At 37.4% G+C, this 22,569-nt stretch overlaps 1 protein-coding gene across 2 annotated transcripts in view; it reads right to left on the reverse strand.

Moving 5' to 3' along the window:
• mapk8ip1b (mitogen-activated protein kinase 8 interacting protein 1b) overlaps positions 1-22,569 on the reverse strand; it is a 69,549-nt gene that overhangs the window by 22,643 nt on the left and 24,337 nt on the right. For both annotated transcript variants that reach the window (XM_023279731.3, XM_023279732.3), the window contains exon 3: positions 5,030-5,287. In XM_023279731.3, the coding sequence (XP_023135499.2) occupies positions 5,030-5,287 (258 nt within the window). The remainder of the gene's footprint in view (positions 1-5,029; positions 5,288-22,569) is intronic.

A 22,569-nucleotide genomic window follows, 5' to 3' on the forward strand; every position in this document is an offset into this window, starting at 1 on the left:
ATATAAATGAAATGATTCTAATAAATATGCCTCTTTTTCACCTGATTCTAGAGTTTGATTTTGCTAATTTCCTGCTGTATTTGGGCAGAACTTGGAGTGTTGCATATAAATATACAATATTTTCAAAGAACACACACTGACACCCTCAATCAGTTGAACATAAGGAATGTGCCAGATGAGCGATTAGAGTCGGACTCGGATTAGGACGGAAGAATCCCTCCTGACGTCTGTCTTTCTGTCCATTAACTCACTCAGTCTGTGAAATAAAACTTTCCCCATTCGCGCAAATGGCTCGTTGCACTGCACAGATTTGTCTACTTCAGTTTTCAAATGTTTTTTCTTTCTTTGCATTTATAATTAGTAGTGATTGTTTTTAAATTGGTACCAAATATATTCTGACCTGCTCAGCATCAAAAATAACTAGGATTTTCATCCAAGTTTGGCAAATTGGCACAGAGGGATCTAAAAATATTGCTCTTCAAAGGCCTGCAACCCTGAGCAGTGTTCAAGGCTGCTTTTGTTCAACCACAGAACTCTGCCAAATGATGCAGAGCCAAATGTATATTTTGCATTTTTACTCATCCGCTGACCTGGAAACAGTCATCCAGTGTGCTGTCTCTTTCCCTCCCTATCTTCTAACAGTAACAGTCTGTGGAAAACTGACTGGAAATCATCAGCAATCATCTCTCCCATCTTTGTTTTGTCTGCGCTGCCTGAATAAACATCACTGTCGGCTCTGCTTCAAATGGTTGAGCTGCTGCAGTGTCTCAATCAGAGGTGAGCCGGAGAACAAAAAGCCTCCATCAAACACCATCTTTGTTCTGAGCCTATTTTACTGATGCAAAATCAATTTGGTTGTTTGATTTTAATCGCCATATGGTCTGAATCTGTACAGTTTATCAGCATTTTTAGGATATAGACTATATGAATCTGCTCTGCACCTCCATAATAACCTGATGAACACATAAACATGCACCAGGGGAGTGTCCAAGCTTCTTTTCATGATATCAACGAGGCACGAATAAGGCATTTCTGTGATTATCGGTACTGTTATTTTTATTAACAGACAACTGATTAATCAAATGCACTACTTTGAGTCTGTCTCTGTCTGCATTAACTCCCTGGTCTCAGTAATGTCTCCAGCAGAGATACAACTCACAAAAACTGAACAAGAAACACTAGCCATCTCCACAAACCAGGAAATAAGCTACATTCATAGGGGCTACGGCTAACAGCTAGCAGCTAAGCTAGGAGGTAGCTGCAGCCTCCTATTGCTAACGTATGTTCCCAGCATATTCATTATGTTATGGTAATCCTCATTAATGAAAAAGCCCAGTTATGAATAACAGGTTTCTTGTCATCACATGCTGCTAAAATAAAACGTGTAATATCCATCAGTTACAAATATCAGTTATTGGTCTGTCTTGGTTAGCAATAATAGGCATTTGTATTGGCCCTAAAAAACAAAACAAAACAACAACCTAATGGTCGATCCTTGGCAATTTCCAAGAAATCATCTCTGCTCTGTATTGTTATTGGGATTTATGGCAACATTGTTCTATATGTTCTCATTTTATACCAAAAATGTTCATATAGTTGACCTTATTCTTTACTGTTTGCGATTAAGATTCCAAAGTCAAATGCCAAATGTCCAGGAAAAAGCTTCTCTGATAGCTTAAGATGTTAGCTGAAGAATGAAAACTTTAAAACAATGATTCACAGATGCACAGCTAAATGCTCACATTAAACTGATAAACTCCAGAAAAAAAACAAAAAAGCATCTGTAACTGTGACCAAGCTACAACCTGAAGCATTAATATCTTCTGCAGATGGATTCATGTCTTCAATTTTATAAAAAGATACATTTTAGGGAATCTTCATTTATTTATACAATTAAATGTTCATTTTCTTTCCTAGGTGTTGCACAAAGGGGGTAAACAACGCACCAGCAGACAGGAAGACCTCCCAAGAAGAAAAAACGTTCGAGAGCAATTGTTTCCTTTACACTTCCCTACTCTGACAGCTCAAACAACACACACAAGAACAAAAGGCACAGAGGCGAAGTACAGTAAGCTTGTTTCCACTTCATGGAAACTGGGCAAAGAACAAAGCACAGACAAATATAGAGCTGCTTAGTTGATCATGTTGACAGGCTGCACCGTGGGGGCGTTCGTGTTCGAGTCGCAGGAAAACTCACCAACGTACACGTTAACATCCAAGTTGCATAACAGGACTACCATACAGGCATTCACTGTTCTATTTAAGTACATTTTCTCTAAATTCATTGCATAAATGGGTGTGACATGAGTAGCGCTTGAATGAAACGCATTTAATTTGATCCCTTGGATTAATTATTCATGGCCTGAATTACTCAATCTTGTCCTCGAACAAGTTAATTCCCTCAAGTTATTAGGTGTTGGCAGAAGGGTGAAAGCTTTGTTTTAGATTTAATTTGTCTGTAAAGTGACAGAATTCATTTTCTTCAACTAATATTTGCATGGTTTGAATGGTTTTAGGACAATCATGCAAGCATCACGTAAAACTGTTTGTTTCTTGTAGCTCTACAAGTACAACAACATAATGTAACTCTGGTCTTTTCTCTCTTTAGCTTTTCAAGTGCAACAACAGGATTGCAGCACAGTTACTTGTTAATTTAAGTACAGTTCTACACATTGGTGTGTCCTACAGTTTGATGCATACCCATCATGCCATATCTGCACATGTGAAAAGTGTGAAGGAAAAATGACTCTTTCCGACTTCTAAGGTATTTCCTTGCAGCTGTTAGCTGACTTTATCCCAAATTATCTTCAGACAGGTAGACGCTGTGGGAGGAAGATATGGACTCTCTGCTATGGCCAAGGATAGATATCGTCTATTCTGACGTGACCAAGCAGATGAGTTGTCTCCATATTGGTCTGTAATCTAAATCTGACCCCTCTCCCAACTATAATACACATGGGGTCCTCGACTTACAACGGAATTCCATTCCTACGGCACGACGTAACTCGATTTTTGCCATAAGTCGGAACTGACATATTGTGACGTATGTGGTGTACAACCGGTGAATGTAAACTAAACCATCTTCCTCGTACAGCGTCGCATGATGACGTATTCGTATGCTCTGCTCGCCAACTAGCTCCCGCGCAAAATTTGTTTAATGTCGCAAACGTCGTACTGATGGAACAACAGTTTCTCAGTAAATTTATGAGAGATGGCGACATAACCAGTAAACGCTGTAGGTCGAGGATGTTATAAACCGAGGACCTACTGTATACCAAAAGATCAGAGAGAATCATCAGAACTGGTGCTGGCATTGCTTGCATGTACTGCAGCTCTGTCGGTGTCACTTCCCCTGATATCAGTTAACCTTACTCACAACCTAAGTCATCTGAGTCTCCAGTGTGTCTCTCTGTGTCTTCATCCTCATCCTGTCTCAACTTCGCTGAACTTCCACAACAAAAGGTGTCAGACCCTTTATTATACTTCTACTTTGCCATTGTACTTTGTGTATTTCTTGTCTTGTTTCTTACAAAATCTGCTGTAACATGAATTTCCCAAGTAAGAAGTCAATAAACTTTATCTCATATGATCCTAAAGCTGGGTCAAATAACAATGATTAATACAAAAACGCTGAACTCTGCAGCTTTGTAGACACTTTCAGGCCATTTTAACACATAGTTTTGGTTTTACGGCTCATTCACTCAACAGTTGACTGAGCTTCTCTAATCAACTTTGGCGTCTGCCGCACCAGACGCCTCGTTTCACCTAACAAGATCTGATAAACCCACTCTGCACCACCTGCCCGGCATTAAAGACGAGGTTAGTGAGTAGCTGGAGCTGAAAGTGGAGCATTTGGCTGCTGAATGTTTTCAGAACAAAATAGAATCGCAGGCCAAAGTTGTATTAACCTGAACTACTGAACTAAAGGATTTCTTGCATGTGTTTCATGCAGACCTTCCTCCAAAGACGAACAACACTGTCAGCAAGCGTCATGTAATAATATATATTTAAGTTGAAGTGAGTAGCCCTTTAGCTGCCTCGGGGGTTATTACAGAAGCAGATGAAGTTATAATAGAGCCAGAAAGTTCATGAGGAGGCTGGAGGTGCAGAATATTTGACATAAGACATCGCTGCTCACTTTCTGTTGCCAAAATTTGAACACGTTTATCATTGTAACCATGACAACAAAGCTTTCAGAATCTTTCCCTTTTCCTTATACACTTGAACCCAAACTATCATCTTTCCCTAACCCTAACCATGCAGTTTTGATGCCTACACGTAACCAAACCTTTACCATAGTCTTGCCATGTCACAAAATTGATTTTAAACTGTGATTTTCAACATTTATAGCCACAAATCAATGGCATCTTTGTCAGGAAAGGGACTTCACATCAGAAAATGCTTGTATGTGGTGTTGTAGAGTGCGTATACGAACAATTTTCCACGCATACCTACACTCTCGGACACACAACCTCTCCCAAACACACATATCCCTGTTTGTATGCTTACGCCGCTTATTGATTCCATACGTTCCCTATGCTAAATGCTAAAACCGAGACAAAATGTCCTCCTTATTGAAGGTTGGTTCTCACAAAGATTGACGTCCGTGCACACACACACACACACACACACACACACACACACACACACACACACACACACACACACACACACACACAGTCACAAGCTCCAGCAACATTCAAGCACAAACAGAGACAAGCACCAAGGAAAAAAAAAAATCAGTGTGTCTTGACAATTGAGGCTATTGTTCAGTCCAGAAAACACATCCTGTCAGAGAAACAATTGTAGTGGATCCAGTGGTGATGTCCGGACGCTCTGTTTATCCGTTCACGTTGTCGTTTTAAAATGTAATATCTGTGTGTCATGAAGAGACCAGACAGATGGAAAAAAATCAATCCCACGAGACGACATTTTCTCCAATCTTCCCGGTTTCTGATCAATATCCGGCCATCTGCCAGAAGCTGGAGTGTGTGTTTGTGGATGTAGATGAGGTTGATTCAGGCCCTACCTGTGTGCGTGGCACGATCGGGAAGAGGTTAAGGGTCGTGGGTCTCTTGGGCCGGTAAGTATCCATGGTAACAGGTGCTGCGGGGTCCTTGGTGACTGGCGGGGCTGCGATGGCGGACGGCTTGGAGGACTCTTTCTCACCGCGGTAACCGTCAGCACCGTCGATGAGGTCCAAATGCAGCATCTCTGCCTGAAGCTGGCCGACAGCTCCCAGCTCCGCCTTCCCCGACATGCTATTGGTTCCTCGCCTCACACGGCCCTGCAGGGATTGGAGGAAACACGGAATCAGTCAGGTCAGAGGAAGAGAGAGAGAGAGAGAATGTGTGAGGATGGGATGAGGAGACTGAGCCGGCCAATTAGAAGCTGCTCTGTCTTCAGCAACAACACTCTCATTGCCAACATTTGGCTGCTTCAAGCACAGATTTATTTCCAGCATCTCGTGACAGCAGTCACCTGCAGTAATGAGGTGAAAATGAAAACTCCCTCTGCTCTGCTTCCCAGTGCTCACTTTTCTTGTTTTTTTTTTTCATTTCAGTCTCAGTCTTTTGATGCAGACAGCAGATAAACTTCATTTTCATTTCCCACCTCGCCTGATAATCAGACTCCATTTAGATTTTGGTCATGATATTTTAGAGTTATTTCGCCTGAACCAATCACTTGTGATGGACATATCAGTGGCATGATTTGCATTTGACATGGAAGCCATCGTAATCAAGTTTATTGCCATTTTTCTGCCATTAAAAGCCAAAATATGACTATGTTTGCTTAAAAATGTCACGTCATTGGATTGCCATGACATTTCACAATCCCCAGAGGATAAATGCTACTGACTGTGGTGATTCCTGGTCTCCGTTAGTATTTAAACTTTCAACGTCATGTCTTTTTTTCACCCCACAAATTTCAAATGTCTCAATATTATGAATTATCACATCTACATATTGGATTAGCACATAATTTTGTAAATGCATTCATGATACCAAGACAAAAACTCCTACTGACTTTGATGTTTCCCAGACTTTTCCTCAACTGGCATAGTGGGGTTGACATTTTTGTTTTGTGTGTGTTTTTTAATGGTCTATGAAATGAGATACAGGCACTCATGGTTCCTAAACTGTAGTAACTTAAATCCAGCATCACCACCAGTGCAAAATTTCTATTTCTTCAATGCTTTTATGACCAAGTATCTCCAAAACTACACTGACTCAGTTGCTAATTAGCTGCTAACAAGTTAAACAATAAATGCATTAAATTACATTTAACTAAATCTAAGACACAAGAGCTACTAGACACTTTCATTTATTAGGATAATCTGTTATTAATCCCACAATGGGGGAGATTTGCAGTGTTACAGCAGGAAAGGGTAGCATGCAAAAAGGTCAATAAAAATAAACAAGAAATATACATAAATAGGCAATATGATAATCTCAAATATAATAATAATAACAATATGCACATATATTAAATACTGTTATTGCACAGGGATTTTTTTCTTCTAATTGTACCAAATATTGCTGATTGCACTTGTTTGAATGCCTTCATGTTGCACCAAATTGCAATCTGCCAGTTTTTCTGTGTGTTTTTCAGACCACTTAGCCAAATTCTACACAGTAAACTGTTACTAAGTTCACTGGCCAGGGCTGAGATAATATTCCACACGACATTTCAGCCAAAAATAAATCAGAGCAGTTGTTTAATTTTGTGACGAGATTCATTTTGACACGTATGAGCACCACTTGGGAGACAGTAAGTCAGAGGGCACTGGGTTAGTACAGTCAGCTTTACTTACCATCACCATCTCACACACACACACACACACACACACACACACACACACACACACACACACACACACACACACACACACACACACACACACACACACACACACACACACACACACACACACACACACACACACACACACACACACACACACACACACACACACACACACACACACACACACACACACACAGACCACACACACAGACACACGCTTAGACAGTAACTCCTGAGCTGATGTAAATGCTTTGACATGGACTCCGGACTCACTGCTAAGCTTATTATAGTCTTAAGCTCCCTCTCGGCTTCGCATGCATATACAAACACAGATACAGGAAGAGAATACAAACAACATATACATGTAGATATCCACAAAGTCTTAATCTGTGGCCTCAATAACAACTGCAACACATGCAGAATCAGAAATTACATATAAACAATAAATCAGCAGGTGGGAGTCACTGTTCACAAGCACATAAAGCTGAAATTCTGCATTAAAAAATGCAGGTCATAGTTAAAGATAATCCAAATATATGGACATTTCGCCTTTTAAACCCCAGTAGGAGAGCCCTAGACTGAGTCTCGGGCTTTCTAGAATATAATAGTATAAAAATATATAAATAGCAGACAGATATATGCATTTTTACACCTTCTTTGGATCTGAGTAATGTGGAGAAAAAAACCCAAAAAAACTAAAGATAAGTTTGTTTTCATCCCATAGTGGTGAAATTTGCAATATTACAACAGCATGCAAACATTTGAGGAATATAAGTAGAAAAATAAAAACATAAAAAAAACCATTTTTTCCCCCAGTTTTCCACATATTGGTGGTATTGCAGATTCTTTCAAAACAGAAATACTCAGAGAAGTATTAATATTGTACTTCTCTGAGTAATATGGGGCGCAAATGGGATATATTCTGTAAAATGACAGAAAAAAAATTTTGACCAGTATATCCTTAGAAGCTACAGTTTAAATGACAACATCAAATAAATAGACATCACTCGGGCGATGCAATCACATGAAAATATGCAACAGATATGAATGGAACATGATGACTGAGACTCAGACTTCTCTGAAAGTGAAAAAATAGTCATAATAATGTTGTATATGTAGAAAAACAGATCTTGTACAGGGTTTTTACATGTGCAAATTATTCATAATTGTTCGTGAAATGCTCTTTGTAAGCGACATACTAGACCCAGAAGATAACTGTCATAACAACTACATTAACTGCAGCTATAAATGACAGCAGTGAACTGTACATATCCTCAGAAAAAATCATCTGCACATATGAATCTGTAACCAAAATCGTCTGATCGGTCTATTTAACCTTTGTTATAATAGACAGCATGTGTGTCTTTCCTTTGTAGATGAAGCTGAGCAGGTATCAACACGTGTGAGCTCAGCTGCAGATGGTGAACAAACCCACAGTGGCTGAATGGGATGGAGGTTAATCCACTTCTGTTGGCTAAGTGTTGCCTTCAAGCACATTTGTATGCAGCGAAACACTCATCCCAGATATCCAGATTCCTCCCTCCCTCCCAAGAAAGAAAGCAGCCTGTGTGTTTTTAAGGAGAGGATTGCTTTAATGGTTTGATAAAAAGCCAAAAACCTTTGAATGTGGACAACAGCGGGAAATGTTTACGTAGCTGCGTTCCTATCAGAACTACAAAAAAATGTTTCCTTTATAAAGGCCAGAAATGCAGCTTTTTTAAAAAGTGCATTCAGGCAGCATTTTATCTGGTAACATCCGGAAACATCACGTGGCCGTGGGGTATCTATCATCAGTCACATGTAAACACATCATATGATCTGCGCCACTAGAACAGCACTATGAGCTGTGAATAATAGAACCAAATGATTGTTTTCAATGAAAATCTAGAACAAAAGCAGAAGCTATTCAAAAAAAATACACACATAAGCACAACGTAGTAGCTGTCAGGGTGCAGAAACAACACAGAGTTCATGACATTTCAGGTGTGCATGAGTAATTTTTGATTTACTGCTTCAGTTGTAGAACATTCGGTGTTAGAATAAAAGATGTCACAACTGGATGATTCTGCAGGACACTAAAGGACTGAAACCAAAGGTAAACTTTCTGCATCAGTGCAGTAAACATTGTTATATATATATATATATATATATATATATATATATATATATATATATATATATATATATATATATATATGAAGCAAAATACATCTGAATAAATACTGTAAGGATAATACTTATTCCTAATCATTAAATAGTGATGTTCTCTTTGGAAAGTGAGTTCATAATGAAATCATAATTTAATCTACCATACATTAAGTCATATTACACTGTAGAAATAAATGATTTTTTGAACACTTTGTCACTCTTTTGTTAAATTATAACTAGTAAGATAAAAGAAAAGAGTATTAATTTCAATGTCAAATGCTGTAAAAAAGGCCAAAACTAAACAATGTCTTCATCAAATGTCTGCATTTTTATAAACGGTAATTTATTCTTCTACAAAGTTTGACAGTAAAATTACAAAGTTTTTTACTGTTCATAAAACAGAAAAAAAATTGTAGTTTTTACATATATTTGCTATTTGAAATAAAAATAGAAAATTGGTAAATAAGTTTTTAATTTGTTATTTTATAGATTTTCCCTGATTTGTTAAATTGCAGATCATATCTTGTAAAATCCCAGAAAAAAGTATTAGTTTACATACTAACAGTAAAAACAAAAACAAACACAAAGAAAAGGTATACATAATGATCTGGTCTGTATGTGAAAATCTCTCTATATTTTTTAACAATGTGTGACTGTAAAAATACAGGTTTTTATATTGAAATCAGCAAAAACATTATTATCTCACAGATATGTGCCACTACTATATATATATTTTTCCATATTTTTCTGGCATCCTTGCTGCCGAATTTATTCATTTTTTATTTAGATTTTTTTTTTACAGTTTATTTCTTACAGTAGCTGTTGCACCAAAGTGCTTCCCTGTAGAAAAAAAATATATAATTAAACTAACAAGTTTAAATATTAAGACCCTACAGTGATTTTTAAAATGTCAATTTACTGGAGTAATTTAAATATTAAGGGGTAAAACCTTTAAAAAATGATTTTAAAATATTTTTACTATATAAATATTAAGCTAAGACTCTATTATTTTTAATCATAGTGATTAATCAGACTAATTTAGAACACTGATTGTGATCCTACAAAAACAAACATGAAAATCCAACAAATCCAAGGATCTCCTGGATTCTCCATAAACAAACTGTGTTTTTATTATTACTAATATTATTTTGACATGTATTTTTTTCGTATGTCAATCTTTCCATTCACCATCCACCCATCCATCCAAAATTACATCCAGTGTTTTAACGGCAAAAAAAGGAGGAAATTAAAACACACAAAAAAATTAAAAACAAAACATTAAAAGCAAACAGAAACCAGAACCCAAGCTGAGTAGGATGAATTCATATCCATTATAAACATCTCATATCTTACTGTTTCCTGTTTCAAACCTTACACTTATACACCTCTGTAGAACCCCTAAAGTCGATATTCATCTTTCTATCCATGGATTTATCATCCATCCATCCATCCATCCATCCATCCATCCATCCATCCAGCCAGTATTTTTGAGGCAACAAAAAGAGAAAAATGAAAAACCAAAACATTAAAAACAAAAACCAGAGCCCAAATTGAGTAGGATGAAGTTCAACTCATTAATTCCTATCCATTATAAACATCTCATATCTTACTGTTTCCTGTTTCAAACCTTACATTTATACACCTCTGTAGAACCCCTAAAGTAGATATTCATCTTTCTATCAACGGATTCACCATCCATCCATCCATCCATCCATCCATCCATCCATCCAGTATTTTAGAGGCAATGAAAACAGAAAAATAAAAAAACAAAACATTAAAAACAAAAAACAGAGCCCAAATTGAGTAGGATGAAGTTTAACTAAGTTTAACTGTTTCCTGTTTAAAACCTTATACTTTAGAACACCTTAAAGTAGACAGTCATCCATCTATCTGTGGATTAATCAAGCATGCATCCATCCATCCATCCATCCATCCATCCATCCATCCATCCATCCAGCCTGTCCACCAGTCCATCAATCATCCATCTATCTACTTCTCTGTTCTTTCATCTATCCATGAATCGATCAACCGCCCAGCTGCCCATACATTCATCTGTTTTCGCATCCATCCATCCATTTTTGCATCCATCCATCCTGCTCATCCTGCTCATCCTGTCCACCAGTCTATCAATCATCCATCTATCTGCCACCCAGATGTTCTTCCATCCACCTTTCATCCCTTCATCTATCCATCTAGCAATCATCCATCTTTCACCCATCTGCTCATCATCCAGTCATCGTACATCCATGACTCTCTCCATCCACTCATTCGCCTGTCCATCAACTTGTCCATCTATCATTCATCTGTCTCCATCCGTCCCATAAGTACATATTAATAACTCTCCTATGTGATGAGTTCTGTGAGTAAATGATCCTGCCACTCTTCCTCCTCCTGTATTTTCAGCTAAGCTGCCTCATATCAATATCTTCCTGCATCTCCAATGACAACCATCCTCCCACCGTTATTTCTCTCCTCTCGTCCTCCCCCATCATCACCTGCTACACATTAATACCCGTTAATGCGGCGTGTTGCTACTCTGCCTCTCATAATAACGACCGGCCCCTTTAAGACAGCCCTGCCCCCTGTTGCTAGGAGACAAGGAGCTCGGTGGAGATGGTGCTGCCCCAAAGACGCTCTGATGCTCGGCTCTCATCCAATCAGAGCGTCCCGAGTGGAGGAAGCACGCAGCCAACAGGTCTAATACATCAACACAGGACGAGGCTAGGAATGCTACATCACTACAAACCTGCTGCTGGGATCGAGAACCAGCACAGTATAGAATTAAAAAGATAAAACAAAGTGAAGATCTGTTGCAATATCTGAAACCTAAATAGATGCACTTTGAAAGGATGAGAAGGCAAATGGCAAATTAAAGAAATCTCAAGGATTCAAAGTTGTACTTTTCAGATAAAATCATATGTAGGTTTTGTAGTTTAATGTCAGTCTGCAGGCTTTTCACAAAGCTGCTCCAGCACATATAGAGATTCTTCTAGCTGCTCTGATAACTTTTTATTTAAATATTTCAATTGCAGTGAAGAAAATAACTTTGTGTAACTTGAAATGAGTCATGTTTAATTACAGACCCACCAAAAAACAAGCAGAAATACCTCTGTTCTCTAGAGTACGAAGCCGATTTTAGCTCATTGCATCAATCTCACATATAGCAGCAACAGGAAGCAGCACTGAAAGTTATTTGACAGACCGTCTTGTAAACTAGCTGCAGGAAAAATGGAACAGACAGCTGCCAGACAAATGTTTTTTGCAGGTTGGAGGAGAATAAACAGAGCTAAAATAATATTGAATATTGTATGTGAGCTAAAACATGACCCCAAGTGAATGCTAGTGTTGCTCCTTATCTGCTGGGTATGTAATTGTTTCCTAACATGTAAAATGGTAGTTTTTTAAACAAAGAAGATAATATGCTGCTGTTGTGAGAAAATCTGTTATTGTAGCTCTAAAAGGATCCACGCAGACAGAAAACATCCCTTCACTTCAAACTATGTCAACAGCGGACATTACTAATGCTGATCTAACAGATCAGCTGCAGCAAACAGAGCGCTGGTTTCCATGGAAACGCAGAAATGTCAGCAAATGTCAGTAAACGGCAACAACCGGTATGACAGCGGATGATGCTCTAAACGGAACCAGACACAAACAAGGCCTGTCCGGCTTCTGTTTGCACTGACGAAGCAGCTCCGTCTCTGCTGTTACCACGAGGGGATGAGATGACGTGAGCAGTATCCATGGGAGCAGCGTGAGTGTGTGTGTGTGTGTGTGTGTGTGTGTGTGTGTGTGTGTGTGTGTGTGTGTGTGTGTGTGTGTGTGTGTTTTCAGCTTTGACACATACAGTAGGTGAGAGAGACACTGTTGCCATGGAAATAGGTCTGATTCTGCTCTTGTAAACGTTTGGCTGGACTCTCTCTCACACATTTCTAACCTCTCTCTCTCTCTAACTCACTCTCTTGTTGTACATCTCCCTCCTCTTCCTTTTCTGGGTTAATAAGATCAGTGTTACTAATGTTTTCAATACCATTTTGCCTTGCTATAAAATTAAAGAGTTTTAAATAAAATCAATCATCTTTATGGGCGCATGAGGTTTAAAATAATATTGCCAAAGCTCTGAAATACACTACAAATACCAATAATTTCACCTGAATCGGAACTGAACCCCAACAAGCTTGTTATCTCTGAAAATTGCCAAAATTCAGCACTACAAATCATTAGCCAGGAACTGCAAAAACAACATGAATTGTCAAATCTTCAACCTTCTCATGGTTCTTGAACTATATTCCAAACTGAAACCCAAAATTGTAATAATTCATTTAAAAATCACTTTGTTTGACATACCATATAAAAAAAAATACCAAAAATTAAGTGTGCTAAAAACATTCTGTAAAAAACAAAAAATTCTCCACATCTTGATGTAACTCTGAAACTAAAAGTGACTCAGCTGCAACCAGCCGTCACATGATAAAAATTCAACTGAACTTGGCAGAACTGCAGGCTGTGTTTAGACAGAGGAGACAGGAGACAAGTACGGAAACAAATTAAAAATGTAAGTAGCAATTTGTCCATAATGTGTAGATTCACGATTTTTTCCAGTGTTGGTAAAACATGTGGTCACTTTAAAAAAAAATACATGTTGATTACAGTTATTTTTTTTAATTTTTGCTAAATAAATAAAAGAAATTCAACTTTCCTTTAGTTTTTTATAATAAATTCATGGCATTACAACTGCACTTTACTGCACAAAAAGACAGTTTTGAGTTCTTTCTGCTTTTAGCTGTGGTTATGCTGTTTCCACAGAGGTTTATATTGCAGTAAAAATGAGCCAACAGTGAGTAAAAATGTAACAGGAGCCTATAATGCCGCAAAACTGCTTGGGATCCAATCAAATAAATAAGGTCGAACGGACTTATGTACACAAGACCTCATCATAAATATTTCAAATGTTTGCAAAACTATCCAGATTTTACAAATGTATATATTCTAAACAGCATATTAAAATGTTTTCAATCAAATTTCATACATACAAGATGACTAAAATGCAGTATAATGCTTTAAATATGTTCTATCTGTGGGGATTCATGGATGACAGAACTAAACGTTGGTTAAAAATAGAACAAACAGAACCTGAAATACATAACAACAACCTGAAAAAGGCATGATTTGTTGGAGAAAACCTGTGTGATGTGTTCCATTTCAACAAACTTCTTCCTGGATTTTCTAATTTTGCTAACATGTAGTGTTATTTTGTGACAATCCAGACGGAAGAACAGGCCTCATACAGTAAACCTGAGTGTACATACTGTGTTAATGTGTGTGGCTTTCTGCAGTCACTTTAATGTAATTGCCTCATTCTCTCTGACCTCACCCTGACACACGACCGTTGCTACTATCCACACACGACAAATGACTGCTAATCAAATCCATTCACCCTGAAACACAAGCGTGGAAGCTCTCTCCTCTCTCCTGAGTGGCCGTGATAATGCATGTTGTCATTTTATGTCTCGGAGAAGCATCACATCTCTTTGTTTCATTTCTGGACTGAAGCTGCTCCACATTAACCTCTCATGACTGCCGCCATGTGCTAGCAGCTAATTCAGATGATAATCCATTCTGCTTCTCTTTGCTTCTGTCTACAAACGCTCGGCCTTTTCAGAATAGTGTCTTTCTTGTCTTTATACAGGAGTGTGGTCTTTCAATTTGACAGCAACACGTTCAGATTCTACACTGCTGTCCATCTGAACTCTGCCCTCCTTCTCAAGTAGCTCCAGATTGTGTGCAGATCTGCTAAAGCTGTCTGCTGCACAAATGTCCTGTATCTCAGTTTGAGTGTGTTTCGTCGCTTTCACACTGTTTCTGTGGGCTCTGAAACCTGAATTCTTCTTCCATTAGAACGCCAGGTATGATGCTGACCAGTGAACTTTACCAGATCACTCCTCAGATCGCACAAATCAAGGACCTCAATTAAGTATTTTACTTCAAAGCTCCACATTGTGCCTCTTTTCAGCGAATTAATTAAGTCTCACATGTTTCCACAGTGTGTCTTTCAGTTTTTCAGGTCAAAACACTGCAAAGATGACTCATTATCTGGTTTTAGGACTGTTTTGCTCTTAAAATCAGCCAGCTAGAGGACTATTGGTTAACCCAGTGAGAGGTAATGCTTAAGTTGACGTCTTACTGGCTTGTAAAAAACTGTTTGGAGGACTTGTAATGGAAGAAGTAAACGTCTTCATATATTATTAGTTTATAATTTCAAAAACTGAGTTTATAACAAGCACAAAACACAATAAGAACTGATTTTCCACCATATAGGACCTTTTCTGGTACTAAAAACTGATCTTCAAATTCAATCTGAGAAGTCATATTTGCAGCAGTGATGATATGTTTGGCTTCTAGTCTTAATTTTGCATCTTTGTGAATCTAAATAGGAGGAACATGTATACATATTTAACTGAAGCACAAGGATTTTTGGTACATTAGGTTGAGAAAAGATCAAAAAATATCAGCATTGTTGGAAAAGACTAAATCACTGACTGTTTTTATTCATTAATTAAAAGTGAGAAAACTCCCTGCAAATAAGGGACAATCTTCTGAGGATTCACTGGTTGTTTTCCTGCTTTACTGCAATTAATAAACTAAATTATGTTCAATGTTGTGAATAAATACTGTCCAGTGCAGCACTGCATAACTCCACTTCCTAAAGGACAGAGCTGCTGCAGGAAAATCATTGTATTTTGGCCTAGAAACTAAATTTAGAACTTGGTTCCTTCATCAGAGATGCAGGTTAAGTTATTTTTCCCCAAAAAGGTCCTGCAGTTTCTGCAGATAATAAGGGAGCAGCGTGTCTACATGGGGGTTTCCAGTCTCGAAGAAACTACAACAGATGTAGATAAAGAAGAATCTTTTTGTATCTAAATGTCCATTAATAAAAAAAAAAATCTATATTATAGTTTGTGAGCTTTTAACAGCTTGCATAGTTTTCCATTTATTATTAATCCAATGCGGGACAAGTACTAAACCTAGGAGTTGAAACAGGGTTCCTGAGGTTCTGAAAAGATTTTCTGAAAAGATTTTTGTAACTGAAAAATGTCACAAATTCAACTGCAGAAAACTTTTAGGAAGAAAGTTGGAGCAGCTAGAATTATGAATTATGACTGAAGAAGATTCTTTTTGTACCTAAATGTTCATTAATAACAATAATAATAATAATAATAATAATAATAATAATAATAATAATAATAATAATAATAATAATAATAATAATAATAATAATAATAATAATAATAATAAAAAGCATAAAAATGAGTGCATGAGCCTTGAACAGTCTACATAGTTTTCAATTAGTTATTTGTCTGATTTGAGATAAGTACCAACTCTGGTAGCTGAAATGGGGTTCTTGATGTCCTAAAAACATTTTTTTGGAAAGATTATTGCAACTGAAAAAGTTCTCAATTGCAGAAAACCTTTAGGAACAAAGTTGGAGTGAACCAAATTTTGAATGGCAGTGATGCACATTTCTAGCATCAAAAGAGCAGAAGAAAAGGAAATGTATGTGTTTTTCGTCTTGTTGTGGTGTTCAACAATCTAAAAACAATCTAAAAACACACATCCACATCCCCCCCCTCCCCCCGGCAGATTCAGATGCCACATCTGTCTGAATGTGTGATTCTGCCTCCATGTGACCGTCCATTATTGATGATGCGTCCTGAAGCTTCCCCCGAGGTGATGAGCTCACTGATGAGGTCACCGCTCGCTGTGTGAACACACTGAGGGCTTCCTGCCTCCTCATACATGTTTAAAGAGGCCGGGGCTCCATCAAACACTTCTAAAAGGAGCGCAAAGATAAAGGCGTGTCACTGTGATGACAGAATCTGACAGAGGAGGAGGGAAGATGTCAGTCTGTGTGATCAGCTCATTCAGGCTCTGATCCTCACCCCTGATTTCTTGTGTCAACAATCTGAGTAACTGTTTTCAAATACAGGATAAATCTGCATGAAAAATGATAAGAAGTTAAAAATAATTAGAATTTCTGTATTGCAATTGCATACCTCCACCAACCAACCAGTCAGCCAAGTTTATATATTGGTTATTTCTGATTCTGTAAAATATTTTGGACGACTTCTGAGAATTTTGGATGTTTTCAGACCTCTGATTTTTTGTATTTTTTCCTTCAAAAAAGCCCCCAAAAACCTTGAAAGCCATTTTAAAAGTTCAATATCTCCAGAAATAAAACCCCCATAGCCATGACATTTGGTGAGGACACAGACAGCCTGGTTTCCAGCAGATCCAAATGATTAAGTGCCACCAGCAGAGGCCAGAACTTTGCTTATTGGCCCTTTTCAAACAAGCAGTTTTAGGGCTTTACAAAGTTCCTGGAAGTGTACGTTCATGGATGTATCCATATTTTCTGCTAAAAATACAGTCTTTACTTGACAATTCACCAACTTTTGAGGCTTCTAACATCAGTAGATTTTGATGTGTGCCAAGTATAGCAAGATAAGATTGTATTTTTTGTTATTTCGACGCAAAATAATGACATGGATGCATTCATAGGACCACAAAAACTGGCGTTTTTACAGGTGATTTAAATCCTAAACTCTGAACAGAACCTCCTCTGGAACAGCTGGACTTCATGCAACTGCTGAACCTAAAATATGAACTAAAAGAATCAAAAAGCTACAACTGGGTGCAGAGCTACAGTGACAATAAAATAAACACTATGATGTAATTTGTTGTGTTTTTTATTTTTTGTCTTTTCCTACAAGCTGCTCCATCTGTTGTCCATATGGATTAAATGCTCAGGAAACAAACAGTCCTCATGCCTCATTTTGGGATTTGACTTCAGCATAATGCTCAACAGCATCTGAGAAACTAGCTCATTTGTAGATGAGTGAACAAGTTACACAAGCTATTCTTTTAAATCAGAAAGCCGATGCATCTTGTTGTCCATTAGCTTGGACAATTATCTGACTCTGACCTGCAATTACTTGTTATAAGAAGCTTATCTTGGAAGTTTCTGGAAGTCAGCATTATTAAGGTTTACACAACGGGATTATAGTTTTCCTATAAAAACACCACATTTAACAAAGAATACTGCTCACACAGTGGAGCTTAAAATCTATATGTTGTTCATAAACCTCAACACTACTATTACTAACTGTACATATGCAGAGGAAGGGAGCTTAGAAAAGCAAGAACAAACCATGTTTGTTTTTAAGTTATCCAAAACCTTCCAAAACAAAGCTACAAACTGCTTTACAAATGTCAAATTAGACGAATAATAAAAACAAATTCACACATATAAGGTCCCAAACGTGTAATAAAAACAAGAAAAAATAGTTAAACCAAGTCAGTTTTATCCATAGCACATTAAGACATTGTGTCAAAGCACCTTCCAGTAAAAACAAATGTGATTGGCATCACTAAAGTGTAAATGCTGGGATTAAGACTATTATTTATGGTGTAATTTTACTTGAGGATTTCACAGATTAGTGTTTAAAACTCCACAAAAATGATCTAAAAAAAATACCATTTTACCATCAAAAATATCAAGCCTGAGATTGTGAAGTGCAATTAATTATGAATAACAACCTATCTAATGTAATATTATAGCATGAAATAAGTTTAATCTGGATTTTTGGTCATTTTCTACAAACATACCTCCACTTACAGACTCAAAGAAGCCTTGGCATAAGTTCAGTGAAATTACAACAATCCTCCCACTTGTGGATCCAGAACAGCAAAAGCCAGAAAATCACCCAAAAAGATCCTATAATGAATCAGCTCAAATTAAAAAACAAAAAGCAAAACACTAAACTTATATATTTATGAAGGAAAATATATACAACTGTCTGAATGCACATATTTTAAAATCAGATAAAACTGTTTTAATTGATCAAAAATATAATATTGTATATATTACTTCTCAATAATTTGTGCAATATTAGCTTCTGCATCATTTATAGCATTTTATTTCATGTGCAATATTTCATATTTTTTTATTTCTCAAGTGTAATATATCAGTTTAATGTGTAACATTTCATTATCATGTGCAATATTTAATTTTTATTTGCACCTTTTTGATTACATATGCAATATTTACTTCAATGTACAGCAAGTCAATATATGTAATATTTCATTTTAATTAAATTTTTCAGGTGCAATTCATAATTTTTTCCATTATCAAGTGTTATATCACTTATTTCTCCTGTATATTTGCCAACATAACTTTTTATTGCTCTATTCTAGTCTCACTTACTTCAATAATCTCAGTGATGCATCATATTTATGTCTTATTGCTTTTGTACATTTATGCACTGCATTGCTTATGTCATTGTTTTTTTTTTCTAAGCAACATCTGGCACAAGATTTCCTACAGGATTAATAAAGTTTTATCTTATCTTATTTTAATACAGTAAAGCAGGTTTAGTTAAAAGAAGATACTCGAGGAAATACTGCTGCTAAATAAAAAAATATATAAAACAATTAAAAAACAAGCACTAAGATGTAACAAAGCCTTCATTCAGCCTTCCATGGGTTTTCATTTTTGTTAAATTTACTGAAAATCTGCTGTTAATCCTGACTCTAACCTCATCTCTTATGTCTTTCTGAGCTGTTGAATTCAAAAACTGATGTGCAACAAGACAAACAGACCCAGGAAGGAAAACCACAGTATGGAGTGTAACCAGCAGAGCCTGCTCTTTCCCTTTAACCAACATGTCCTCGACCCTCCCTGCGGACACGGCGGCCGGTTAGCTCCATGTCCTGACAGTGATGACGCTCCGTGACACGTGAGGTTTGTTGCTGCTGCCGCTGTCAGAACGGCCCAACGTTCACCGGTCCAGAAGCCATTTCAGATTCTGATCTCTGCCAGACCCCTGCAAGGGGATGAGTCATCACACACACACCTCCAGCAGAGAGCTCGCATTCAGTAATCTGGGCTATAATTAGCTCCCCGGATAGAAAGACCAGAAAAAAAAAGGCAGTGAAAGGAGCGAAGGACTGGCTTTTAAACCTAAAAATACTCCCAGGCACTCTGCGGTATCAGAGCGATTATTCTGTCGCTCGGGTCACTGATTCACGAGAGACCATCAAATAAGAGTCACAGAAAAGAAAAAAAAAAATCACTCAGCTGCTCATAAAAAGCCCCTCAACCCTCCTGTTGCCTAGGTTACGGCTGAGCTGAATGGAGGTGGAGGACGTGATGATGGTTTCACTGGGAACAGTGCGGGCGAGATCTGACAGAATAATAAATTTACCTCTGCCTATATTCTCCCCCAACATCTCTTGCTCCAGTTTTGATAATGACCCGCTCACTTCTATGCTGAGAACACTGGAGGAAAGAAAACAAAAAAACACAGGGTGCCAGTGGCCCCAAAACTTACAGAGGCCTTCAACAAACAGTAAACAGCTCAGAGTGAATTATTTAGATGGCCAGGATGGAGCGGGGCAATCGTACGGAATCAGACTCAAGGTTTTTTACACAGCATCTCTGTCGCCATCTGTCAGGACTCGCTGCCTCTGGCCTGTTTCCTTCTGCTGGCAGGAAGCTGAACGCTGCAGCTGTTCACAACAAAACACTACACAAAGCAGCGTCTGACCCTCAGCTGAGCCCAAACTTCCACAGAGTATCACTGAGAGGCGACACAGAGGTCTAATAATGTGTATGACTCACTGTTGTGTTCAGTTTGCTAAAAAAGGCAACAACTCACAAGCTGGTTATTATTTAAAGTGTGTAATCAGCAACTGACATTCTATCAGTTTCACAGCGCAATCACAACCAGAAAGAAAACGTGCCATATTTCACTCAAGTGCAACATCAAGACATTCAAATTTGTGCCGTATGCATATTTTTATCCACTTAAAAAGACTCTACAATATACACTACTGTTCAAAAGTTTGGGGTCACCCAGACAATTTCATGTTTTCCATGAAAACTCACACTTTTATCCATGTGTTAACATAACTGCACAAGGGTTTTCTAATCATCAATGAGCCTTTCAACACCATTATCTAACACAATGTAGCATTAGAACACAGGAGTGATGGTTGCTGGAAATGTTCCTCTGTACCCCTATGGAGATATTCCATTAAAAATCAGCTGTTTCCAGCTACAATAGTCATTTACCACATTAACAATGTCTAGACTGGATTTATCATTCATTTAATGTTATCTGTTTTTCTTTCAAAAATAAGGATATTTCTAAGTGACTCCAAACTTTTGAACAGTGTTGTGTATTTTTGGTACATACACAAGAATGTTGGCAAGGGCAGTATTTTCCTACATGTAGGATAAACCTGTGCAACATCATTATTTTTCACATTCAGTGGAATCTGTGTAATATCTGAAATTGTACATATATGTAGAAGCTGTGCAGTATCAATATTCCTTGTGTATATCTGCTGTATCACATTTACTGCTGCAACAATGGGATGGGATTAATAAAGGCATATCTTATTTCATTTTACCATGTATGTATATATATATATATATATATATATATATATATATATATATATATATACTGTTTTTACATCAAAACGTGAATATGCAGGGCTGTGTTATTTTGTCTGATTCCATTTTGTTGTTTTTCACAGTAAAGATCAGGGGTGTCAAACTCATTTTAGTCCAGGGACCACATAAAGCTCAATATGATCTCAAGTGGGCCCCAGTAAAACAACAGCATAATAACCTAAATCATCACAACTCCAACTTTTTCCCTTTTTTTTTAGTTCAAAAAAGTGCATTTTGAAAATGCTCATATTTAATGAATTATCTTTTTACAAAACATTATGATCACCCTGAAATTTCTTGAGAAAAACAAATTCAATTTCAACAGTATTATGCCTCAGTTGATCATTTACACATTTGCATTGCAACTGACAGATCACAATTTACCTACAAAGACACAAAACATTCAGTCACAGCTATCTGGAACTGAACAATCTAGTATTTTACTCTATGATCAAAACAACTTGTCAAGGTCTACAAATGATTTAAAATGTACATTTGCACATTGCATTCATAATGGCTTTAAAGGGGTCTTAAGAGTCTTACATTTAACTTGCAGAAATGCTGAACACAACAATATAATCATTCTGTGCAGCAGTGACAGTTTTCCTATAGAGAGAGCAAAGACGCTGCACTTTACAGCATCACAACCAGAAGTTCAGTGACTCCTGGATTTTATTCAGCATCAAATCTGACCTTGTTTGTCGGTGACATTCTCAAACACAGGAAATGACACAACAGTTGTCTGTGATGGAGCCTGAAAGCAACCAGTGAGATTCTAAAAGAGACTCTAAAACTCTTAATTCCCACAGCAGCACCTTAACATCTTCGCTGGAGGACTACAGCATGTTTACTGAGAATTAACAAGGAGACTAGGGAGGCTGGAACAGTAAGACTTTTCTGGTATGGTGGCACACTTTGACAGCATAAACCTGCACAACTGCTGCATACAGCTGAGCTTCCTCTGGCATAGCTCCCAGTCAGAGCAGAGGATAGCATTTGAGAAGCTGATAATTTGCAAATACTTTAGCTTTGTTCACTTGTAGCTGATAAATAATCAGTAGGAGGTCAAACATCAAATTTATGTTCTGAAGCAC

The sequence above is a fragment of the Amphiprion ocellaris genome, chromosome 1, assembly GCF_022539595.1.
Source record: "Amphiprion ocellaris isolate individual 3 ecotype Okinawa chromosome 1, ASM2253959v1, whole genome shotgun sequence".
Lineage (NCBI taxonomy): Eukaryota > Metazoa > Chordata > Actinopteri > Pomacentridae > Amphiprion > Amphiprion ocellaris.